Source organism: Biomphalaria glabrata, chromosome 8 (genome assembly GCF_947242115.1).
Source record: "Biomphalaria glabrata chromosome 8, xgBioGlab47.1, whole genome shotgun sequence".
In the NCBI taxonomy this organism is placed as follows: Eukaryota; Metazoa; Mollusca; class Gastropoda; family Planorbidae; genus Biomphalaria; species Biomphalaria glabrata.
In genome coordinates this window covers 16,921,281-16,949,268 of record NC_074718.1, presented here as the reverse complement: position 1 = coordinate 16,949,268, position 27,988 = coordinate 16,921,281, and the positions used below count along the sequence as shown (strand labels likewise).

The 27,988-nt window shown below is 33.2% G+C and overlaps 2 protein-coding genes across 3 annotated transcripts in view; one reads left to right on the top strand and one right to left on the bottom strand.

Annotated features, from left to right (window-relative positions):
* Positions 1-27,988, top strand: part of LOC106076018 (uncharacterized) — a 225,276-nt gene that overhangs the window by 23,190 nt on the left and 174,098 nt on the right. The window lies entirely within an intron of this gene.
* On the bottom strand, positions 162-27,849 carry LOC106074378 (uncharacterized). The gene is made up of 3 exons (XM_056039088.1): positions 27,174-27,849; positions 19,802-19,902; positions 162-4,366 (listed from the first exon to the last, which is right to left on the bottom strand). Exons 2-3 carry the CDS (start codon positions 19,869-19,871, stop codon positions 3,426-3,428), a joined length of 1,011 nt encoding a protein of 336 aa, XP_055895063.1. The 5' UTR covers positions 19,872-19,902; positions 27,174-27,849; the 3' UTR covers positions 162-3,425.

Here is a 27,988-nt window from a genome sequence, read left to right as displayed (position 1 = left end):
CAGATAGGACGATAATCTGTTTCCTGCACTCCTCTTGACATCCCTAGGTGCAAATGTATAATCCTTAATCTTTAATTTCAAGATCTTCCTAGTGTCAACCTTCTTTTTCAATCTCTTCGCCCTTACGTCTTAACATAAACACTCATACAAAATAAATGTATATTTCTTTTTTGAAAGAAAAAATAAAATAAACGTAAATAACGTCATCAAAATATTTCGCGCCAAAACTGCTGCAGAAAAAAACAACACGCCTAAACGTCCTGCTTCGACACATGTTAACAAGCTAACAAAGAGTTGATGTTGTTACATGTAAACCGGCTAGCCAAGTATCGACGTATTCGAATGGAGACCTGATAGCATAAGTATAATATTGATGTATCTACAAAAAAACCTGCTTGTAACTCCTTTATGCCTGTTGCTGGCCTTACTGGTTTCTATGATGATATTAAGCTTTCTCTCTTTCTCTCTCTCTCTCTCTGTTACATTACTTTCTGTCTTATAGAGCTTCATATTATTACAACAGATACGATTCGCTAAATACACACAAAAAATAACACACTTGTAGAAGACGATACTTTTTTTTGTATAACGATAACTTCGCGATTGACTCAACCACAAACGGCAAAATATTCATTTAGCTAATAATATCAGAAATAAAGTCACAATTCCATGTTAAAAGAAAACTTATTATAATATGTTATCTTTACAAAATAAATATTCCAGCTGAAAAAATATCCATGTCTTTAATCTTCAAGGACTAATTAATAACTGCTTAGTCAGATTCAGACTGAGAATTTTTTCCCCTATTGAATGACACACATGTTTTATGTGATTACAATTCACCTCATGTCTCAGTGATTCTCAAACAATGCTGTGACACTGCTAACCAATTATTGGTGTATTCCCAAGTAAACCTACTAATGACTTCACAAAAAAACCTTGTTAGCTGTAAACCTTCTAGTAAAGTATTGAGATATTCACATGTAATCCTGTTATCAGATGAATGATACATTTAATGGAGTCTATGTTTGTATCTAAATAAGTAAAAGTGTCATGAAGGTTAAATGTCGTTGTCGTGACTTTTAGAATTTTAATATTGTATGAATAAGTTCAATAGTATAGCGTTTTTTCTTTAATTTTCCTTGTGGTCCAATTAATGAGTACTAATTGTGGTAAATATTTTTTTAATGCCTAATTCCTGTATTGTATATGTTAGGCGCTTCCGCTGAGTCCCTAAAAAAAAATAAAGTTCTCCGACTCTATTAAAACTATAGTATTTATGGATCTAGGCTTTGTTTACAACTTTGACATGAGAAAAGATCGAAAGAATTTTAAGAAATACATTTTGCGCAGTTAGTTTTTTTTATTTTGACACATGAAATAAAAAAGAATGTCCATTGATTTCATAATATAATAAAATAAACCTTCAAATTTGTGTTTCAAAATCATTTTTTACATTAATTAGTTCTTTATATCTGTGACTACAGATTTCCTGACGAACATTATTTAATTAGACAATACCGTAGTGTTACACATCTTTCCATTCCTAGGTCTAAAACTCTAATTCAACTCTAACATGATATAACTTCACTTCGCACAGATAGTTTTACACATGAACATACTAATTATAATTATAGTCCATTCATTTCATATTTTGATCAAATTAACATTGAAATCATTTTTTAATACATTCGTTTACGAAAGCTGCGAAGCCGTGTTTAGATAGGCCTATATTTATTCATGAATCGCGTACTAAAAATTATTTCGTTCAATTGTTTACGAAACACTCTCAGTGACTTTATCGACAGTGATATGCAAATAAAGACCGGTCGCGGGAAAAATATGTCTAGTTAAAAATATTACACATATTTTTTTTGTGCATTTTGTGCTTGAAAATTCGATTAACCTTTTTTAATTTTCCTTCCTAAACATCGTAATAGTTTTAAGTATCTATAATAGATTGTTCCGGATGTTTGTATATATAGTAAGAGAATTCTAGATAAATCTAATACCATTAATTACTTTTTTGACATGGTCTCGTATGAAATTAGATTTAGCGCAGTTTTCTGGAAAAGTTTTAAACATATTTTGATGTTAGGAATTTATTTTTTTTGAACTCGGAACATAATATTAACGATAATTAGATTTTAAAACGTTTAGCTAGAAAATTTAATGTAATGTACGACAGAAGTGCGATGTTACAAAAATAGAGTTAGAATGTTTTTCATAACTATCCGCAAATGAGAAGATGATTATTTGTTTTATTTATTAGAATAGGGATTTGAAACAGTTATTTGTGTTAGTAGACTTTTCATATAAAAATACGTAATTATTTTGGCTACGAGGTTGATTTCTTTTTCAAAATAAAATCTGGGACATTCTTTACAGAAAAAAATAACCCTCTGTTATGTTTCTGCAAGTAAATTCAGTGTAAAATAAGTCTAAAAAGTGTTTTTCAATAATCGTTTCTAGTAAATTACTTCTTTATTTTAAAATTCTGATGCGTCTTTAGCGGCTTCGTAGGAGAAAGCATATACGAGGGCTTCACTGGCCTTACGTCTACCACTAACTCTGGTGGCTTTCTTTAACTCGAGGTCTCGAAGCGCATCAATGAAGGCGTCTGTGATAATGAACTCCAGAAAATCTTGTGCGGCGGTTGGGTAGGCCAGATGTGCAAGGCGTTCGATATCTGTCTCTAGCTCCTGTAGTGTTTCATCGGGGCGCTGTTGTCTGGTCTTTAGTTGCACACGATATACTTCTTGCATATGTTCATCCCCGTATCGGAGTTCCATAGAATGTACGAGAGTGGCGAAGTCTTGCTGGTTTGGAAACGACTGAAGCAATTTGGAGGCCTTTCCCCTTAAAGATAACACAAGGGCAGTCGCTTTCTCCTCTTTGCTATTCCATTTGTTAACTTTAGCCGCTGCGTCAAATTGCTTCTTGTACACTGACCACGACACAAAACCATCAAATACGGGGGCTTCAGGCACAAATGACGTCATATTTGCTTCCGGTGCATTAGTGTGCTTATTGTGAACTTGCATTTTTATTTCTTCGATTGCCTTCTCCACTGCGTCGACCCTCTGATTCATCTGCTCGTCAATGTATGTGATTCTCTCCTCCACAGCACGTATGCATTGGTTCATTGCCAATAAATATTATTATTATTATGTCTGTGCAGTATCAACCTTTTCATGAGAAAGTGCAAGTATATAAAATAGTATGTTTATTGTTTGTATGTGTGTAGCTCTAAAACACTTATGTGCCTACAAATATATTAGAGGCTTTAACTGCTGTGCAGTAGAGTTATCTGCTAATTAACTTTAAATAGATTATTAAAGTTATTCATATGATTGATGATTACAATAGAAATGTTGGTTAAGTCTAGCTTTAACATTTAAACACATAAAAGAAAACAATACAAATTAAAAAATAGTAGCTCCACTGAAATTAAATCCATCATTTGTTGTTCCACTGTGAACAAGATTAAACATCCACCCAACATAATATCCCACGCACTGTACTTGTGCTCCACTACTTCCTGGACATGTACAAGTAGTATAGTTAAAGCTTGTTTTCCCATCATTGTTTCGTTTTTTATTCCATTTACCAACAGTGACCTTTTTAGTGCATCCATGAGGATGTGACACTATAAAGTTTAATTTGTGTTTAGATCTTGAGTTTTTATATTTCTTTAAGACTTTAAACCACACATTGGCAAAGTGTTTCCACATTTGTATTAGTTTATTTCCTAATTCTTGGTCACATGTCACACATTTCAACTCACAAAAATCATCGTCAATGTTTGCATGTACAACACTGACCTTATCAACAATGACAACTGGACTATCATCTCTATCATAAAACAATCTCAAGGTCGTTTGGCTGGCCTCAATGTCATCAAAAACTACATGGGCGGCTGTGTCCATATTAAACTCCCACCACTCTTTGCTAGGTGTATCTGAATCTTGACACTTTCTACACCAACAATTTTCGTAATTAGTAAATCCCTTACGTCTATTTTGTTTATTTGCATTCTTAAAGCTAGATACATTAAAAATTCTTCCACTTCCACATCTTTTTTTTCTTGAATGACTCTGTTTATAATATGGATATGATTGAAATGTTCGTGGCCAAAATTTAGGTCTGTTTGGACTAATTAGTGTAACTGTTACTAAAACTGCCAGGTTAGCTGCAGCTTTGACAAGTTGAAAAAGATGTATTTCTTTAAATTCATTAGGTAAATTACGTAAACATAATTGATGGACTGGTATAAACTGGCTATGACCTGGGTTCTTCGTACAGTTCTTATACTTTTTCTTTAAATTATAATCTGCACCTTCCCATTCCTGTGTTTCATGTTCACCTGAGGGAACAGTAAAAAAAAAGAAAATGTTAAGGAAATATACAAATTCAAGAAATATAAATATATCCCTATAACGCGCTATGTTGCAAATTTGCTACAAAGCCTAAAAAGTGGAATTTATTTATTATTATTTTTTATTATTTTTTTTTTATTTCCGATACTTTAAAGCGAATTGAATTTGTAGAAACTTCCTTTCTCTCTTGATGTTTGTAGAAAAGAATGTATTTTGCGATTAAAGTGTACTCGATTTGTTTTTTGTTTTTTTGTTTTGGACTGATACAACTGGTAAGATTCTTTTTATTCTCATTTAATACTAAAGTGAAAAATCATTGTAAAAAATATTTCCAATGTAATGATGGTATTTTAGCTATAGAATTAAAAATTAATTAGCATTGCTTATTTCAACATAATGATTTTGTAAGCATTTCAAGAACTGTTGTAAATTTGCTAGATGGCGCTCAAAGAGTCATATTTTTCAATATATTAGTTTCAATAGTAGATAAAAGTAGATGTACGTTTATCATTTAGAAACCTTGTTTTACTTTATTAGCTAGATTATTTGAGTACGTTTAGCTTTAAATTGTATTTAAAAATGGTATTAGATCATTCTCCTGCACATTGTAGGTCAAGGGCGGACTGGCTATATGGGCAAACGGGCAAATGCCCGGTAGGCCGATACCAAATGGGCCGGTCTGGTCCCGACCAAAGATGCAGAAAACTTACACACACACAAAATGACAGAGCTAGGCACAGATGGCCGAACACGTTTTTTTTTGTGTTTTTTTTTTTTTGTTTTGTTTTGTTTTTGCTTTTTTAAAAATTATTATTACAATTAATTCTTTTTGAAATTGAACAAAAATATCCAAAAAATTTCACTATACACTGTACGTATTATTTTTTTTTTCAAAACGTTAGACCATACTTTTTGATATATGGACTTCTCCTTTGATGTCTTCGAGGTTGCGTTTGCCCTAATCATTTTGCTGGTCGGCATGGGTTTCATGGCACTCCCATTTGTTTTTGCTTCTTCCCTCCCCCGTCTTTTGATGGTTCCATTGACAGTTAACAAGAAAAGAGGGATGAGAGAGGTTAAGTTCGAAAACATTGATATAAATAAGAAAAAAATAATAGCGGATTTTCCTCTTACGGGGGCCTCTAAAAAGATAATTAGCTCTTTAACAATACTTAATAAACATTAACTAAAACACACACACATAGCCGCCTTATTGCAAACCACCCGACTTATTCACAGCTCATTATAGGTATAGAATTCTAATTTCTAAGGCTTACAAAAAAAATTATTTAATTAACAAAAATCTACATCAATTTTTTTTTACTATTATAATTAATGACAAACTTATGCTTAATATGAAGCAATTAATAATGGAAATTATTTTAATAATTATAATAATTTAAATAGCGCTGTCACATCCGATATTTAATGAAAAGAGATGTATATTTATATTTTAAATAATGGGTCATGATATATTTATATACTATTCGCGTTTTTAAGAATGTCCTAGTAAGTGCCTCTCTAACCGTTCTGCATATTCGTATCTTTTAATGGAATTGGTTGTCTGAGTCTGCCAGGAAGTCAATGACTTAGCATATTTTAAGTCACAGATCAACATGCATGACTAGATTGACTCATGAAATGCGTAGGACGTGGCTCTATTACTTTTTGAAAAAACTTCTGTAATCTATAAGTAATACAAAAAAAGTGTGTATTGTTTATAGTTTTAAGACTACATACATGTATAGATAAAATACATAACGTAATCCTACGCAAGCATACATCCAGTTTTCGATGCTTTATCAAACTTTATATATTTTGAAGAGAATTAGACTTAAAAACATTATACCTATAATATGACACATGGGCATAGTCGTAAAAAAGGGGTGGTGTTCAAACCATTCTTTGCCTCAGAACTCATTGACTGAAAGGAAAACTTTACTTACAGCCCCAGTGCAGACAACTTATTTAAGCAATTTATTTAAGCAAACTACAGTCACCGAATTTCATGAGCGTAGCCAAAATGTTTTTTTATTGGTTATTCTACTCCTCCAATTTTACAATTTTCTACTCGTCGCTGGACTCCATTAATTAAGTGCATTGAATAGCAGATTTGGTTTTTGAATTTTTTAGCGGAAGAGTAGCAAGCTAATTGCACTGTAGATACCTCAAAATATGCGTTTTTTTTAGCTTAAAATAACGGTAAAAATGCTTAGACTCCTTAGCTGTCCTTGGCGGTGTGATATTTTTGTGATAAAAGCCATAAAAACAAAACAACCAAATGCTGGCTGCCTGGTCATGTTATGAATTGGAGTGCCATTGCCATTGAACCAGACGATCCTCTCTCGACCTGCTGGAAGTTTGAGCTTGAAGGAATAATAATTTCTGAATAAACTTTAGAACTAAGCTCATAAAAGAGATGTTTTACACTCAAAATCACCCAATCCAGTAAGATCTTCTAATGATTATTTAAGGGACTTTTTAAATAATATTTTTATCATTCAGGCTTATTCAATTTACATCCAACAAGGCATGCATGAGGCTTTAACGGGTTTATGATATGGCCTCTCAAAACTCTTGACATGTTGTATAATGAAGCCATTGAGACTGCTCATAAAATGTATTGTGGCCTGTGGTACACATTTTAGAAATTCAAATAGCCCTATGTTCGAAACGTTTGCCACCACTGGAATACAAACATGATCAAGCTAGCATCAAAATAACGTTTGGACATAAATGAAATTATTTAAACTATGTAACTCTGGTAAGTACATTTGATGCTCTACATCCAGTAATTATCCCCTGACTTAATGAATGAACTGAAATTTCAAACAATATCCAACACTTTGTGATAGCCGAGGCTATACCAAGTTAAAAGGAGACCTCACTAAAAGCTATAAATGTGTGTGTATGTATTAAAATAGAGAAAGATATTGTTGTATGTTTGTCAAAGAGAATTAATATTTCATTATACTAACAAGTTTTGTGTCTATGGTTGTTTGGTTTCTAAAAAAAAAATATATTCTATAAATTGTAAAATAATATTTTTGAAATACTATTTTCATTTATTATTGGAATTATAATATTTTTTTTAGTAACTTGTAACATTTAAATAATATTAAATATATCATACATATCTATCATAATCTATCATATATATATATATATATATATATATATATATATATATATATATATATATATATATATATAGTGTTATGACTCTACATTACGCACTGTCATTTGGCGCGACATTGTGTACCAGAGGACACGATAGAGAACAGAGGAAGGAAGGCTCTAGATGTAGTTTACAATTGATTATTAAGCGTTCTGTTTTATATCACTTTCGTTGAGGTTAATTGCTAAAATATAGAAATTGGTGTCAGAAGTGGGATTGTCAACGAAAGTGGGAACAAGGTCTTTGTACACGACCGTTACATCATTTTCTTTTCGGATAACCCAACGTAAGTTTTGGTAGGCCAACGTGAGAAAGATACGGGATGGCGTCAACGAAAACACTTGGTCAGCTTTCATTGATAGAACTTAGACGAGAACTCAGTTGCAGAGAGCTGAAGGTAAGCGGCAACAAAGAGGCGCTCATGGAGCGTCTGAAGCAAAGCTTTATAGATGATGAACAGGATCCGGACACCTATTTATTTGAAATAGAACCCGATATAAGGGAGATATTTGGAAATCGATGAAAGAGCAAATAAAGGAAGACCTGAAATTGGTGAAGGATGAACTTAAAAATGAATTAGGTAATAAACTTAGCTCTATAGCATCCTTTGTGTCTGAATTGAAAAATGACATAGACAGTTTCAAACAACAATTAAGAAATGAGGTAGCTGAATTAAGGTCCCAAACGGTGGGAGATGTTGATTCTAAAATTCAACAATTACGAAATGAAATGAAGGTGGAGCTGCAAAAGAAACAAGATGCGGTTGCCACTGTGACTGAAATGACGGGGAAGATTAAACCACCGGTGTTTGACGGCTCTGTGTCTTGGTTGGTGTATCGATTACAATTCGAGGCGGCGGCGCAAATCAACAGATGGGATACCCAGGCAGAGAAAGCAACTGGTCTTATGTTGGCACGCAGAGAAAAGGCAGCCGAATTGTTACAGACTATGACGGATCGGACAGACTACGATGCCATGGTCAAAACAATGGAACTACGAAACGACAATGAACACCTGCAGGAAGTTTTCAGGATGCAATTAAAGAATCGACAACAGAAAAACGGAGAGACATTACGGGAATTAGCAGCAGCCTACCAATCGGCAACACAGGAACTTTTGGATGTTCTGGTCACGGATGCTTTCATAGATGGAGTGCGAGATTCGGAACTTAAGAAAGCCATCCGAATAAGCGGAAAACGGAAAATCAATGAAGCCCTCATCTATTCCCATGTCTTACGAGGCGGCCGAAGTTTCAGCAAGGAACATACACTATTGTCGAACTTTAAATGTGTCGGAAGAGGAGGATCTGCCGAGGCTGATTCGAAGAATGGTGGAAAAGGCTTTAAATGAAAGGGAACATTATCAGACCTCAAGGCGTAGTAGAAAGACTTTTCGTTGCTGAAATTGTAACACTCCAGGTCATGTACGTAGGAATTGTAACATGTTGTTCCAAGGCCAAGGCTGTGCATCAGAACGTAAATCGCTACGATTCCACGGGTTTAGGGAGCAAGGACTGGCAACACAGAAAATCGGAACTCCGAGAATGAAGACTCCTTTCAGAGTGTTAGAGCAAAGCAGAACCTTGAGAGTGCAGGGAAAGATTGGCGTTCGCTCTCATAGGTTCCTCTTGGACACAGGGGCTACGCGGTCGATAGTTAGACCCAGTCTGATCTGAGATCAAGAAATAATACGAGTGAATGACTACACTCTTAAAACAGCAGGTGGCGAACTGTTACCTATATTAGGACAGATACGGCTTGACTTTGAAATAGGAAGTCAACTATTTAGTCAGGATTTTCTGATCGCCAATGTTGTCGACGATTGCATCCTTGGTCTGGATTTTATGCAGGAATTCGGTTTATCTCTAAACATTGGAAGTGGAACTGTACAATATGGATACATGGAGTTTCCATTGTTAAATGATGATGTGGAAGGCGTTCAGGTGAAACGAGTCGAACATACGACCATTGTCAAGGCCTACTTCCACTAATATATGTATGTGTCATGCTAAATGTACCCAAGTCCTGGATAATACCATAATGACACGTACAATGACAAAATAAGATTCAGAATGCCACTTTACCGACATATAACATGTTTAATTACATTATTTTCACTATAATACAGAAAAATAGTTAGAGTCTACACTTAGACTATATATATCCAAAAAGTCCAACTGTCCTGGACTAGGAACACAAACACACTGCCTTATCATGAGTTAAATTGTTCAACAAAACATCTCACCAAACAAAAACAACCCAAAACAATAACAGTTTTGAAATCAACCACCTGAATGGCCCCCCTTCTCCTCTACAGTAAACAGGAGACCCAGGCTGACCAGAACTCAGTCCTGACATTTCTCCCCCCTTTAATTTTTGTCTGTTTCTGGGTTCATTTAAAACAGACAAACTTCCATAAAGAGATTTTCCAAACGTACATATATCAACATGCAAACAAAAGTAATCTTGGTACTAAAACATAGCCTACAGTTTGTAAAAAAAAACACCAAAAAAAAACGATGTATCCACATGAAATGTCAATACTATACACAACCTGCTATGCAATAATAATTATATGTATAAATATATATATACATATATATCAACATGTAAACAAAAAAAAAATAGTCAGTGAACAAGCATATTTTCCGAAATGTAAATGTTATATACAACATACTAAGCAATTATAATTATATATATATATCAACATGTAAACAAAAATAGTGTGCAAACATATATTCTACCTTTCGTAAAAGGCGGTTAATTACATATCCCCAATCCTAGCAAACAAATAACTTTGAAATGAATAACTATTAAATGTCAGTTATCTGTAATCAATGTCATGTTGGTCTATTCTGTTAGTCTAGATAGAAAGTCAGCAATTACATTTAGTTTGCCCTTTAGATGTTCTACATTAAAGTTAAATGATTGTAATAATAGAGCCCAACGACAAATTCTATTATTCCCATATGTTGCGCTCTTCAAAAAGGCCAGTGGTCTATGGTCACACTGAATTGTGAATTTAGCGCCATATAAATATCCCGGACAGGCCCCCAAAATGTCAAGGCCTACTTCCACTAATATATGTATGTGTCATGCTAAATGTACCCAAGTCCTGGATAATACCATAATGACACGTACAATGACAAAATAAGTTTCAGAATGCCACTTTACCGACATATAACATGTTTAATTACATTATTTTCACTATAATACAGAAAAATAGTTAGAGTCTACACTTAGACTATATATATCCAAAAAGTCCAACTGTCCTGGACTAGGAACACAAACACACTGCCTTATCATGAGTTAAATTGTTCAACAAAACATCTCACCAAACAAAAACAACCCAAAACAATAACAGTTTTGAAATCAACCACCTGAATTGCCCCCCTTCTCCTCTACAGTAAACAGGAGACCCAGGCTGACCAAAATGGTCCAACCTGTCAGTAAACAGGTATCATAAAAAGGACAAACTGGCAGCATCCTAGAAAAGCGGAGAATGAAACATCAACCAATCATTGTTGTGGCTGTTGGTTGCAACGAAAGTGTTGGTAGTGGCAGGACCGTCGATGATCATAATGACAAATCATATGCGTCTAGCTTTCAAGATAAAGAAAGTGGCAACCTTTTCAACGAAAAGCGCAGACCCGAAAAGAAAACGCTAGATGAAGAAACTAGAGGAGTGACCTACAGGCAGAGTGAAACTATTGCTTTCGATGTCCTTGATATGAGTGCTTCAATGGGCGTGACCAAATCAGACAACGTTGGGTCTGTGTACGATACTTCTGTTTATCTACGAGTACTAAGAGCAGACAGAAATTTAATAAGAACTGTACGGGAGGCACCTAGAATGAACAATGCAAATACCAGAAAAAAAACATCAACAGGTCTGGACTTGAGAAACGTGTGTAGTCTGCCTTCACAAAGCAGAGTAAAAGATGAATCAATTTCAGCGGAAACTGGACACTGATAATGTAGTTAATGGACATGTGTAGAAAGGCATACCTTCTGGAGATGTCGGAAAATTACTGTGTGTTTTATGGCCTGGCCTCCAGTGGAACTCTAACTAACTTTCTTGCCAGAACTTCATCTGCACTGACAATTCTGTAGCCCTGTCGAAAAGCTGGTCATGTTCGGGACGAACATAACTAAGGAGGGAGCAGTGTTATGACTCTACATTGCGCACTGTCATTTGGCGCCACAATGTGTACCAGAGGACACGATAGAGAACAGAGATAGGAAGATGGCCGATGATTAGCGATGTAAACAAGAAGGCCTAAGATGTGATTCTAAGTTTGGCTCTAGATGTAGTTTATAATTGATTATTAAACGTTCTGTTTTATATAACTTTCGTTGAGGTTAATTGCTAAGTTATAGCAATATATATATATATATATATATATATATATATATATATATATATATATATATATATATAGATAGATAGATATATACACTAAATCAGTGATACCCAAAGTGGTCTATATAGACCCCCAGGGATCTACAAAGACTTCCAAGGGGTCTACTTAAGTGAAAAAGTAAATTTGGGGTCTACGAGAAGGGCACGGAGGTCTACGATAATGAATGTCATTTTAGCAGGTCATGACACGAATTTTCGTATCAGGTTAATCAAATTATTTTAATCTTACATTTACTAAATGATAAAATACAAAATTGTTGTATTTAATTTGATAACTCTATCAAAATAGGTTAATTTTGTCTAGTTGTAACTTCAACAAAAGTAATGTAGACTGTACAGCGTTGAGTATTGGAAATTGGACTTCATTCCTTTCTTGTCAAATAAGCAATTGTTTATGTGCCTTTTTTGTGACGCTATGAAACCAATTAAGCTGGAGAAAAAAGATAAAGGTTTGAAATATTTCCGAACACTCAAATATAAAGTTCCAGAATAGACCTCAAAAATCGCTATCGACATCATATAATAAGAAGAGTTATAACAGTGAAAGCTTATTTTTCTTCACCGTACTTATTATAACGTTGGAGGGTTCAGATGATTAGACCAGTATCTGAGATGAACTTCGCAATGGTTTCCAAATCAAGCAGTTCTCAATATAGTTTGTCTTCTATAGTGGTGTTTTCTTGATGGTGTCTTATTAGGGCCATTAATTGATGAATACAGATTTGAAAAACATTGTCGGCAATCTCTGGAGAATTCCAAAAGAATCAATTTTACTGGTTCCAAATTTCAGCTTCCGGAACTTGTTGCCTAATTCTTTTGAGTCTTGTTCTTATATGAAAAATTAGACGTTGGTGGTATTAGGATAATTTATAATAGATGGGGTCCTTCCAGTAATTTGGATTAGAGCCTCATTTCTCCTTTTTTTATTCACTATTAGTTTCTTCATTTTTATTTGTGCTGGTATCCATTGACGAATAGTTTTCTCACTGTTGCTATATGCTTTATAAGAAATGTCCTGAGTCGCTTCACATTGGAGGAATATCAGTTGTGTTCTGTTTTTAAATTTGGTCTGTTTTTGCATCGGTCAGGAAGTCATTTCATTTGGCGTACTTTGGTGGGTGTTGTGACTGAGGTTCCAGTTTGAGATTCCAGATTTTGGATTTCTAAATACAGACTTGTTGAATGTTATGAAGTTGTGATTTAAGCTTTGACTCTTCATCGTGGTGAACATTCATCTTGTTTGAAGATACATCTACTTGTGTTGCCACTGGCGTATGAAGCACACGGCATCTGTTTCCAGATTTGTTGTCTTGGAATGACATTGATGAGGTAAAAAATATTTTAAAAAAATACTAATTGAGTATAGTAAATTTTTACATATGTACTTTTTTTTATTATCATTGATTATATATCATTTTCATTGTACAAATATCATTAGAATATATGTATAGTTTTATTTAAATCATCATATACATCGTTTATTAGTTTATGTACAACTGGGTATTTATAGTGTGGCTGTTGGGCTGAACTTTTGGACCAAAAATAACAATATATAAAATAAATATAATACACATATGGTATTCAAATAAATTATTTTGAATAATTACATACATTAATACATTTGTAATATGTAATAATTTCATTAATATTAAGACCTGACAGTAACAAACTCGAATAGCTTTATTTTATATAAATCTGCAGCACTTTATTTACTATCTAGTTTCTACTTCACAACTTACACTAACATGCCACGCCCCTCATCTGTCCACGACATTCCTGACCTCAAGCATACCCGCTAGGCTGGCCCATTCAACCGCTGGACAAGTACAGAACAGGGGCGAAACTTAAGGGTGACACTCATGCTCCACGACATACATACACACACACACACACCATCCTTTCATTACAACCCATCTAACACAGGGGGTTTTATCTTTCCAAGCACTTGGATAACATTGACCCTGTATTAGTCACCGGCGCCTTGCTGAGCCCTTCTCTTACTTGAAACTTTTCTTCTTCTATGTCTTTTTCAACCACATCGACTCTCCGGTTTATCTTGACCTCAAATGTGGTTATCATCTGATTTACCGATACTAATTCAGTCCTAATTTTCGTTTCTAGTGTGTCTATTTTGTTCTGAATTGTTAAAATCCCTAAATCATTTTTTTTCAATCTTTTAAATCCTGACCTGCATTGTACTCAATTTCTCTTGGAATTCGATTCTCTTTGCGCCCATGTTTTCTTGCATCTTACCTATGAGTTCAGTTATATCTGTCCCTAAGTTGCATTGGTAACTGTCAGGTCTTTTTCTTCCTCAATCAGGGCTTGCCAGAGACGTGCTGTAAGTTTCTCTTACCTCCAAGCTTTAGACCTCGGTACCGAAGCTTTTGTGTTAGCTCTTTAATCAAAAGTTGATCTAGTTGTTTCACAATAGGAGAAGACAATACAAAACTATTCTCGTTCGTTGAGTTGCCTATGAGCCCACTTAGACACCAATGTTATAACATTTAAAGGAGGCAACTCAACGGTGAGGTAACAATGACATTACAAGTTTCATAAAATAGATCTAAAGGCAATGCCGATATAAACAACCTCTTCCTCTCTTTCCATTTGTTTACTTCATTTTAGATGCTCAGCCGTGGAGCCACTACACAACATGGTTATTACAATATTCAGCTATTAAGATGAGTTAATTTGTTTTGTTTCTTTGTATTAAATCATGACTGACTACATGTAGTCTCGACTAGCCTTACACTAACCTGTTTGTTCGAATCAGTCAGACAAACAATCTATTTGCTTCTTGGGACACGGAGAGGCTTAGATGAAAATGTTATTCCTTTTCTCGAGTTGATTATCATTATGCTTTTAGATCTATCTATCTATCTATCTATCTATCTATCTATCTATCTATCTATCTATCTATCTATCTATCTATCTATCTATCTATCTATATATATATATATATATATATATATATATATATATATATATATATATATATATATATATATATATATATATAATAGCTCTGGACTAGACCATCACTAAGTCTAACAGCCTAACAGTTGTTGTATAAATGAAGCGATACGATTGGTTAAATCTAGTTTCTCTTTCAGTATTGTTGAAGGAAGTGACGTTTGACAGGACTTAAAACAAAATCTCAAAGAACCCGTTTTTTTTAGATGTCAAGAATTTACTGGCTTATTTATTAAATATAAATGTTTCTTAGCATTTAAATAAAAAATGATAAAATGTTTACTATGACAACTTTTTTACGCAGAATTTAAATTTGTCAATAACTCAAATTAAAAAAAACCATCGGTGTTTCCCTTTAAAGTAAATATACTCTATTTAATATATTATATAAATATAGACTAGATCTAATTATCTATAGGCATATATCTATAATAGATCTATAAAATATACCTTTAGTTTAAGATAAGATCATTTCTATTGGTCCAATCCAATGGAAATTTACTTTAACTACAATTGTCAACCTCAGAATAACTACTGTACACTAACATTATAGATTCAAATACAAACAACATTCACACACGAAGCACATACACACTCACAACCTTTTCACAACTTTATGAAAGTTTTATTCTAGATCTAAAATTTAAGAGACTTACAATCTATAATACAATTTCATTACCAAAATAGATCTAGCTAGACTTAGAAGGCTACATCATGCTAATAAAAACTAATCCAAAAACCATTTTTAACTAGCTTTCCCCTTATCCTTAGGCTTACTTTAAACTAGATGTAGACAAGACCTTTAAAAACTAAAAAAAAAAAACAGCCATCATGAAATTGCACTAGCTATTTATTCCGATAATTACTAAATATACATTAATTGAAAACAGATCTATATCTACCACAGCAAACCACAAACTTAAAAATAAAACGGTCATTGTCAACCATCACACAATAGATCTATTATATTATATTAAAGAAGATTACCCATCAGTAATGGAAATTCTCAATTAGTAAAAGCCGATATAAATACTTATCACTGCTAATATTAATAGCAGGAGAAGTTGAATCAAATCCAGGACCTAGATATAAAGATAGATGCAACATTTGTTACCACGCATCATGTCTCCATATAAAGACACCTGTGTATTATGTCTTAGGCAAAAAAGAGGCATCGTGGCACTGTGTACAGTTTGGGTTACCTCAGTTTACATCAGGTTTGTTCTAACAATAAATAATTGTAATAAATTAAAGAATCTTTGTAAATAGAAATAAAACCTATATAGAAAATTTTTAGAAATAAAGCAGAAAGAGTTAATAAAAAGTATATAAAAATTAAACACCTAACCCGAAAAGAAAGCAGACAGCTGCAAAGGGAATACATAAAAAATGTCATATCTAAAGATAACAACAAAAACCTATAATTATACATTAACTCCAAGAAAATGGAAACAACTGAAGAAGCACAATTAAAAGTAGAAGATAACTTAACACATAATGATAATGAAACTTAAGCTAACATCCTAAATAAATACTTTGCATCAGCATTCTCAGCTCCTGGAGACAAAGACATATTACTTAATTTGAACCAAGTAGACAATATAGGTGATATAGTTCAAGAAAAGGAAATTCAAAAACTATTAGCCAATATCAAACCGAATAAAGCATCTGGACCTGATTGTATTCCAGCTAGATTACTCAAAGAACTAAGCAATTAGCTAGCACCAGTGTTCAAAATACTTTTTTCAGGCATTTCTTAACCAGGGCAGAGTACCAAGAACTGGAAAGAAGCTAACGTCACCTTCTATTTCAGAAAGGAGAACCATTTCACCCAGGAAACTATAGGCCAGTATCACTAACCAGCATCACATGTAAAATCCTATAACACATAATATGTAGGAACATCATAAACCACATAGACAAACATAATGTCTTTACTCCATATCAATATGGCTTAAGGAAATGTAGATCATGTGAAACAAAATAGGACTAATTGCTATATTTTTAAAAAGGTTTTGATAAAGTGAGCAAATAGATGCTATCTTATTAGGTTTTCCCAAGGTTTTTTCACAAAGTTCAACTCCATAGTTTGCTTTAAAAAATTAAAATATTTTGGCTTTGATAGACAATTGCATTAGTGGATTTAAGATTTTCTGATAGGGAGAAGACAAACTGTAATACTAAATGGCTCTATATCAGGGGCTCTCAACCTGTGGATTGCGACCATTTACGGGTCGAATGACTATTTGTTGGGGGTTGCCTGAGACAATCGAAAACTTGATTTTTTTTGTCTATTCTCACGTGCAAAACTAAATATTGTATAAAATTTTCCATTGGAAATTACTTTTTTTAAAACTAGTATTCACTCATAGAAAACTTAATCAGAATGATTTCAAACAATTTAATCGTCGCATTATAAATATTTTTACAGTTGCAGAATCATAGTATTTCTATGGCAATGTCGTGACGAAATTGAAAAGCGATTTTGTATATAGTTAATAATAGGTTGTTATGAAAGTGAATTATTTCCATCATGAAACAGTTCATGTCAATGGATCTACCACAAAAGAACATCGAGAACAGAAAATATTTTGTTTTAGTAAAGGTTTGGTTTTGCTTCAATAGTTCAAGCAGGATTTGAAAATTCACAGTGCGTCGTTTGTAAAGAGGTTCATAAGACGATTCTATGTAGGCCTAACTGCAACATTATTTCGATACTTAATATCCGAGCTTTGTCGACAAAGATTTCATATAATCTAGAGGTACGATTCGTTATATTAATGATGCCGATTTTTAAAGCGAGTTTTTCTTTTAATAACCACTTGAAACGACTGCAACATGAGATTTAAATCAGAAAAATGTTTATTCATTTTTGAAAAATTTAAAAATCTCATTGAAAACTATTAGTGTTGTCTGCACAGATGGTGCTCAATGTTTGCTAGAAAGCCGGTCTGGATGCCAACGTTTGGTGCATAATGAGTCTCCAAAACTATTCTGAACTCACTTTAAGATTAATTGAGTAATGTTAGAAACGAAAACATAGCTACAAGAAGCAATGAAAAACTCACTAGAAGGACCAAATGAAACTTGGTCTTGAAAAAAATCAAATCTTTCCGAATAAAATTTCAAATTTACAAACAAAATTTTACGAAAGCAATATATACCTGTTGCCAATCGTATCTGTTCTATATGAGGAAAATAAAACTGAACCTGACAAAAGGAAAAAAAATTGAAAGAACATTTTTTGAATGCATGTTGACGAAGTTTTATCCTACTTTCAAAATCTGACATACCGCTTGCCGCTTGCACTTGCCAGAAGTCCATTCACAATCAAAGATGAAAAAGTTACGTAGAAAGAAATAGTTTATTGAACTCATTAATAAGAGGTGTAGCAAGAAAAGATTTCTCTTTTATGTTTGCAGTCATATCACGATTTGTCTGTGTTGCACTTTCTTGTTTCATTTTGTAATAATATATTTTTCCGAAACATGGTTTTTCAGTCTGTTAGTTATTAAGTATAGCTAAATACAGAAAAAGAATTTATGCAGAAGATTACATTATTTTCATCTTGCAAAGACTGTCCCGAAAATTCTTCATCTGGTGAAACAGAAACATTGTCAGACTGTGGCAACAATTTTAGCAATGTAGTTTACTATTTACATGATCACTATCTATGTTCTGTCATGATTTTCAAGTTGTATGTAACATGAAAATGGTGGATACCAAATAGAAAAGTTGATAAACGCACGTCAAAAAATCAAATTTCAATAAAAACAACACAAGAAATTTTACGAAGAGAATTAGATGAATTACAGAAATTGGAATCAAATTGGATTATGTCTTTCTACCCAGACCAAATGTCATATTAAAAGTAACAAACAAATCTAAAAAAAAAATTCCACTTATCTTATTCATGGTAAATCAGTAACAAAGACTAAAAACGCAAAATAATAAATTAAAAACTCTCAAGGATGAGACAAATCAAACAAAGCATTAGGGTTTATTGAAAGGAATTTCTATAAATCAAATAAGAACATAAAACTAAAATGTTATTTAACATTGGTTAATCCAATAATAGAATATGAATCCTCTGTTGTTTTTTTACCCTCAACTCAACAAAACATTGAGAAACTGGAACAGACACAAAATAGAGCAGTGAAATTCATAACCAACGAATTTGACTAGATTAACACCTTAAGTAAAAACACTAAATTTAGAAAGCCTTCAGAATAGAAGACTCAAAAGTAAATTAGCAATTATACTTCAAACGCTGAACCATAATCTTTAAATACAAAAACAAAATCTAATTAAATACTTAGAAATACACAACGAAAAAGGCACATTCCTCGTTACATATGCTAGGACAAATTTGTACAAATGCTCCTTCTTCCCCAGTGCCATTAGAGCATGGAATGGATTGCCTGAGCCAGTCAGGAAAACCAGTGACTTGGTAGAATTTAAGTAATTGGTTAACATGCTTGACTAAAGGCATTACGCGTAGGCCGTAATCATCTTTTTTTTTTCAAGTAACGTCTGTATTATATAAGATATATATCTACGTCTGTGACGTGACGGGATAAGAAATTGTTTTCATTTTCCAGTTTAGGTATGAAAAAAATATATAGATCTATGAGGTCTAAGGTCATATAAAAACAAAGCTGAAACATGTTTTTTTTAAAGTAGTTATAAGAAATAAAGTAAAGTTCCCTTTTAAGACCTAGAAATATTTGGGGCAGATGAAGTACTGGTAATATGATTCGAAATAATGTATGTGCCCTTTTTATGTTAATGGAGATCGTTGATCTTGTTAGAGACTTATTTAACTCAGTGTATAAAACATACGTACCTATATTTTCTTTTCTAAGTTTTTTCCCATTTGTCCATTGGGTTTTGGCTTTCCTTTTACGTGAAGACATGGTCGATGTTTTAAAAATAAATATCAGTTGTCTGAAATAGAAAAAAAAAATATACAAAAATTACAAACAAATGTAAAAAAAAAATAATTTTTTAATTCAAAGTGTCTTGAAAGAAATAAAGAAAAATTAAGCATCAAATTAACAAAAAAATAATTAACTTGTAATACTTATAAGCTGTTAATTATATCCATATCCGATTAAATTATATATTAAATTACGTATGAAATTACATATATTAAAAATCATTGTATTCTATTTTATTTTTATTTTTTATAAAAAGTATTTTATTCATAAAAATATAGAGTTAACAACATTTAAATTTGTATTTAAAACAAAGCCTCATGTGGGCCTATAATTATAAACATATATACAAATATGTCGAGAGACTATTTTATACTTTTATATCATATAAAAGTTTTAAATCGAAATGTTCAGAAAACTGAATAATATTTGTAGATTGTATAAAGCATAAATAATACATTAGTGTGATTCAGTTAAAATATCAACTGGTAAACCTTGATTAAACCTTTTTTTCTATAGGGGGGAGAAAAAATTACCCCCAAACCCCCCCCCCCCCGAAAAAAAATCCTGGCTAAGCCCACGATCTTTATATGTATATATAAATATATTTATACATGTGGGCTCTATTTAGTCTTATTTAGACTATCAAGTAAATAATGAGGATGAGTCAAAACTGCTCGCCATTTAAGTAGTCATTTTCTTAAACTTACAACTAAAGTGAAAGTCGCGTCACAATTTTTTATTAAACATCAGTTGAATCAATCTTTCATTCCTAGAGTTAGTTAATAAATAGAAAATATATTTTATAATGAGACATTTATACTTTTTCCATTGTGACGATAGATGCAAATTGTTTGTATCAATTCGCGAACTCATGATGAAGCTTTATTTATTAAAGAAGAAGTATGTTACCTTTTGAGAAACTTATTTCCACTTGCAAAGATAATTTAAACATTAAATGGTTCACTTTTAAAAAACAGAAAAATAGCCGTTGTATCATAACTTTGAAGTGATATCCGATTTTCATTTTCTTTTATAGTTTCTAAAATCGAAACGCGACAGACAGACCAGACAGAACTAATAGCGCTTATTTTCCTTTTCGGGGGCCGCTATAAAAAGGAGCAACCTGAATTCAAACTTATTTCTCAAGTCTCTCAAGTAGACATTTTAATCACTCCTCTACTGAACAACATATGAAAGATGTATAGTTACATATTTTTGTTCCTAACTTACTTTTACGGGTGACATATATAGGGCTTTATTTAGTTTATATCACCCATTCAGCCAAATATCATTTCTTTCACTTGTACAATATACCAAACAAAATAATTAGTTTCCAATAGTTAATTAAATAGTTGGTTATTTATTTTTTAAAAATTGATTTTTGTTTATCAGATAAAATATATAATTGAGCACATTTTTAGTTTCCTCCTAGATAGGTGTCAGAGAAATAATAAGTACAAACGTTTTACAAGACAGACAGCATTTGTGAATTTATATAAGTGTCATAGACCAAAAGCTTGCTGACAGAGTCACTCAAATTTTTTCACATCATTAGTCATTATTTATTTCATCATTATTATTATCCCTTTCTAAGTCAAATTTTACCCCCAACCTCACCTTTTCTTTTTTTTGCAAGATTTACTCTACCACATAAGCTTGTTCCTTGGCTTATCTCCCCTTCTCTTAGTATGAGTGTCAAACCACATTTGTTACTCACTAGTCTGCCCATCTGAGCAAGCCTCCTTTATTAGTTCTAGTGTCAAGTCCATCAACCTTGTTAACTTAATCACTAGCGCAAGAATAGGTGGGCTTCTTTCAACTCGCGAGGCAGCGAGACTGTCCCTTCCCCTTTGACTAGACCCTGAGCGCACGTCATGCTTGACCTCTAGCCAGTAGTTCGTAATACCTTATTGGTAAATGAGTGGGAAGAGTTAATCTTGACCGGATGCCACGTTCTCTATCTTGACTTATCACGTGATCTATCATATGCTGTCCTTCGCAATCCTTATTTCCGGCCAAGTGGCATATAAGGCTCAAACTTCTCGGATAGCGAGCAGTCGCTATATTTCATTTGGAACGTTCAGGAGCGTTTACTTACAGATTTAATTCATTGTGCTCCATTACTTTTGTTCTTTTAATTTGGATCCTGTTTTAAGAATATATTCATCGCTGGACTTTAGTAATTTTGACTTAGCATATTTAATTTACCTCCCCTTGTCCACTTTACTTGATCAAGAGTTGTGCCACTTGAACGGGCACTCTCTTTTATTCTATTTTTTGTTGCTGACGTCATGATCGCTGACCTCTAGCCATTGTTCTTGTTTATGTTTACCCCCTCCCCACATATGACTAAATGTGGCTCAACAAAAATTGCTGAAACGGATTTTGGGAGTCAGTTACACAGATCGGGTCTCAAATAAGGAAATCCTATGCCAAACTGGGAGTCGAACACATATTAAGGTTGTGACAGAGCGTCGCATGAGAATTGAGGGACATGTTCTACGAGAAAATGAACTACGCATACCAAGAGTTGCGATGACATGGAGGCCACTACGAGGAAAGCGCAAACAGGGACGTCCTCGTATAACTTGACGTCACACCTTCATAGAGGACCTCAAAACAGTGGACACCAGGTGGGAGGAGGCTTAAGACATTGCAAATGACATACATTTATGGAGACAGCTTGCAGCCCGATGCGCCGAACGGCGCGGGAGGACCTAAGTCTAAGTAAGTCCCCACTTATATTGATTGACCTGCATTGTTTGTGAGTGATACTCTTGATTCGAGGTTTAAGCCCGAGGAGAACACTATGCCCTCTTTAAATATTGAATATATTTAGCTACGTGTTTTATTTCAGGCTGATTGCAACTGGAAACACCTGTTAAGGGAAATCCCTGCCTGTTGCAGAATCCCCACACTTCTTGTTTTATACGAATTGATGCCTATTGCTGAATTAATGTATTTTCTGCTTTGTGGAATTGCAGCTTACTACTGGATCCAAATTCTTTATCTTCCAGAACTCCTGTTCCCGTTGAACCCTCCCTTAACTTCGAGGCTGGAGAAAGGAATCGTAGCATCAAGACATTAAGACAATTGACATGAGAAATGCGGGTAGTATCATTGACAAAATGGCAGGGGTAAAAGTCAAAAGTAAAAATAATCTTGCTACAAGAGACGACCCAACAATATCCAACGAGTTAATTGATTACTATTGTCGTTTTAACACTAAAGATTTTAATGATGTAAGTTTCAAAGCCATGGAAGATATCGAAGTTAACAACTGTTTAGAATCAGCCTTTACTAAAGTCTGCAACATTTTCAAAAACGTCGACCCAACGAAAGCTGCTGAGCCTGATGGTATACAAGGGCGAATCTTAAAAGAATGTGCTGAACCACTAGCTGAACCTTTCCTACAGATTTTTTCCACTTCATTACTAAATCACGAGATACCATCTACGTTGAAGTCGTCCATAATTGTACTAGTGCCTAAGGTTTCCAAACTAATGGAAATGAATGACTTTAGACCTGTTTCGCTTACTTCAATTGTGTCTAAATGTTTAAAAAAACAGGTTAAAATTTTTCTTATAAATGATCTTTGTAGTAAGTTGGACCCTTTACAATTTCCTTATTAATAGGGTAAAGGTGTAGACGATGCCATTCTAAATATTTTAAATTGTGTCTACAAACATCTTATCTTACCTAACACTTATGTAAGATTGTTCTTAATTTTTCTTAATTAATTTCTCATCAGCTTTTAATACCATATAACTTCATTTAACTATTGAAAAAATGAAAGCGTTGAAGATTAGTCCATATATAATACCATGGTCTATTGATTTTTAGACCCAGTGAACTCAGATGGTTAGGGTAAACGATGTAATATCAAATTTTCGCATAGTTAACACAGGGGCGCACCAGAGGTTCAATCTGTACAACAATGATTTTCAATCCTATAGTCCTTTTTGCTCCTTCACAAAATTCGCTAATGATGCGGCTATACTTGCCCTGCTCCCAGAGATCACAGACGTAAATAATTATTTCAGAGAAATAGAACACATTGAAAAATACTGAAAAGATAATTTTTTTTATTATTAAATGTAAAAAAAAAAACAACAAGAAATGATAATCAATTTCGTAAGGGAAGGGAAGGAAAATGATATTGTTTCTGTAGCTAGAGAGACTATTGAAATAGTGCAAAGTTTTAAATAGATTGGTACTATCATAGACAATAAACTAAAGACTGATTATATCAGTAAGAGGGTAGCAAATATTATGATTACTGAGAAAACTGTCCTCGCTTAATGTTAGTGAAAAACTTGGAAATGTTTTATCACGCTCACATCTGCTATATTTTATGTTTTAAAATCACTGCCTGGTATGGCAATCTGAGCAATTAAAATAAACATAAACTCTAAAGAATCCTAAATGCTGCTGGTAAAGTCATTGGCACAAAACAAAAACAAATCCCGTTAGGGCAGCTGTTTGAGATAAATATCCATAAAAAAAAAAGCTAAAATAAAATATAGAAAAATTAATTACCTTTGGGTCAGGATTTTATGATTTTACCAGGACGTATGATTATACTCCTCACCTTATGTAATCCCTCCCCCTTTCATTTTAATTACATTAAACATTTTATCTTGTTAATAAAAAGGATTATTTTCTCAATTTTATGCTACCTATGTGTTCTGCTTCCCGATCTGTAACGCACGCGGGTCTGTGGTAGTATTAGAAGCCCCAAGAACTAACGTCGCCAAAACTAAATTAATTCAATAATTAATTGTTTTTAATTAAATACACCTCCCAGAGCCCCCACTTTACGGATTAACTCATTTCTGATAAACATATATCTCATACATAATAAAAATATGTAAATGATTATCACAGAAGAAATAACTAATCTTATATTAGAGACGTTACTTCAGTATAAAGATAATTACGTCCTACGCATTTCGTGTAACAATCTAGTTATGCATGTTAATTGTTGATTATCAGGTGGCCGAAACTCCCTCTGTTACATAATTTCCTAAGAAAGGTTATATGCCCGAAGTCATTTTGGGAATATTTTTGTAATTACGAAAATGAACGATCAGATAATAACTACTAATCAGAAGAGTTCTGTTAGTTCTAAATGTAATTGTACATGGCGCTTAAATATAAAGTCTCTTAAGTCCTCCTACAGTCTAGACAAACCACAGCGTCCGTCTTATAGTTTTGCAATCCATTTTTTTGCGTAAAACTATTGTAGGCCTACTATTATTCGCTTGGAAGAAAGTCTTTGCAGTGTAACTTCTTAGATGGTTACGCTCAGACATTTAATTATAGAATTAGTATATTCATTATGGCTTTAGTACGAAACATCAAGTCAAGCAAATCTTTACGTTATAAAGTAAAACAGGCACTTTGTGAAAAAGTAAAATAGCGCATTTTTTCTTAATAGACTTAAATCATTGCATTAGATTTCTAAAGAAACGTTTCCGTGGGGCACCTCTGTTACGCCAAACAATATGTTCGTCCCCCATACGGGATACGTACCCTGCCCAGCCTGACTGTCGGACTATAAGAAGCTCATACCAGCTTTTGCCATTCATCCATCTTAGTGGTGCTACAGCCCGTGGAGGGATATGGCCTGCTTTTACTGATCCCTCCATTCAAATCTCTCCTGGGCCTTCCGTTACCACACCCTAACTCCAAGCTTTTTCCAGAGGTTTATAGTAAAATCAAAAGAGACTGCAGTTAACGCAAACTCGTTGACCACTTGATGGATATCATGTTTATTGTGAGCAAGTAAGGCATAGAGAAGCTTTGTTATGTCCATTTCCTTTGTTTTGGTACTGGACAGTAAACAACGAAGCATGAACACATGGTAATAATTCACAAGCAAAATAATAAATACAAATAATAATAGGGATTGTCTTCGACTCCAAAAATTAATGAGGATTACAGTACTTCCCGTGGTTACGCAGCTCCATATGTGACCTACATATTTTGTCACATTATGCAAGCATAACCATTGTCCGCAGTGCTCAATGTCCGCGGTGATCAATTAAGATTTTCTTTTAGCGTCGCGTCTGTCCTCGGCAGCATATTTTCTTTTGGTCTCAAATGTGTATCCGGGGCCTTTGTATAGAGGGAATTCTTTAAATCCGACAGTTACGCTGAATAGAGCTGTATCGTGTATGGGAGACGAATCTCAGACGCAAGCATGCCAAAGGCAGTCTGTTTTTGTAAGCTAAAAAAGTGGTCGACGTAACACCGAAACGCTTAAAAGACCAGCATAGGCGCCAACTTGCCTTAGCTGACATAGAAAAGAGCACCTGGTTGGATGCGGCCTCAAAATAATTAACAAATTAAAAGGTATCTACACCGCTGTATGCAATTAAAGAGTAAACAATTTATTAAGCACTTAAAACATAATAATTAATAATACATCGGAACATTTAATTTCATTACTTTTCTTTTATAGTTCTATAATAAATCAATTTACAGTAAGATGGTGCTCAAATGTTTAATAAGGTCTATTGATTCTTTAAAACTCGTTCTTGTTTGCAAAGAAATATTTTAGTGTACTGCTGTAAGCCTAGTGACGTAAGCAGCGTTTTTCCCGTTTACGTCATGGAAAATTTTCATTCATAAAATATTTTGGCCAAAATTAATTTTTCGATAATGAGACATTTTCAAACCAATATAACGGTCGACCTAGAGTTTTCTTGATGTGGCCAATGAGTTCAAAATTTTGCACTATTATGCACGTACCTTGCAAATTTAAGAAAATCGTTAGAGCCGTTTTTTAATATATATATATATATATATATATATATATATATATATATATATATATATATATATATATATATTATATAAGAATTGCTCGCTTAAGAGTATAGGATTTATTGATTGATTTGGTGATAAAGTAGCTTAGATAATGAATATAATAAAAAATAAAAACTTCTTATTAGTAAATTATTAGCGTATCTTTTATTTTTATTTTCACAGATTAAAGATTTTAAAAAATTGTCTTTATATTAGTAGACTTATAGTGCTATTAGAGCATGGAATGGGTTGCCTGAGCTAGCCAGGAAAACCAGTGACTTGGCAGAACTTAAGTCATTGATTAATGTGCATGACTAAATGCATGACGCGTAGGACGTAATCATCTTCTTTTTTGAATTAACGTCTGTATTATATAAGATAAGATTAATAATTAAGAAAAAAAAGATTAAAATTAATTTAATTAAATTAAAAATTAAAACTAAAACGTCTTTTTTAGTTACATACCATATTATGGGTGCCAGACACCAATTTCTATCATCAAATTGCTCTGTTAACTATGTTTCCCTCTAAAAGCTGTTTCGAAAACAATACCAAGAACTCTGTTTTACACAAGACCTATTTTCTAAGAAAACAATGTTAGATTCATTTACGTCACCTGCTTTTTTTTTTGCTTGAATAAGCGTTCCCTGTGCTTTTATTGATTATGTTAAAATAACTGTATAGACTTTGGCTGATAGGCTAGATTATAAAGATAAGACTTGTGGGCAATAGGGACAAATAAGCTTATGTTTTTTTTTCTCTTTCTAATAAAAAAAGGTTGTAGAACTTTTATGGGTAGATACTATGACAAGACTTTAGTATTTTAAAATCCTACATATCTTTGAGTTACCTATGGCCCATGATTAACTCAAAACAAACCAAATAGAAAAAGCATATAATATAAGTATCCACAATTTTTAGCTGGAACAGACTGGGAGAGCCAATCTCAACATTTTGAAAAAGATCTATACTAGTAACTTAAAACGTTGAGTAAAGCAGCCCAAAACCAACCTATAGAAAATAGACAATATTCAAAATAAAGGATAATGACAGATTTAATTAAGAAAACAAATCACCCATATGATCTATGGAGGAAACCGCTGCTCTGGTCTCTCTGAAAGTAAGAAGAAAAAAATAATTTCCCAATTTACTAAAAGGGAAAACTTAAAGAGCTAAGATATCAAAAGTAAAATCCACAAACTGGCACTAAACTGTCTTCCATACAGGAATCTGTAAATCTAAAAAATAAACACCAACCTGAAAAAATAACACAGGAAACC

Bases quoted from the DNA above. Each gene is read 5' to 3' on its own strand.
- LOC106074378 (XM_056039088.1), bottom strand. From the start codon at position 19,871: ATGTCTTCACGTAAAAGGAAAGCCAAAACCCAATGGACAAATGGGAAA. The intron at 4,367-19,801 runs GTACGTATGTTT...CTGTTCCCTCAG, and splicing joins ACTTAGAAAAGAAAATATAG to GTGAACATGAAACACAGGAA.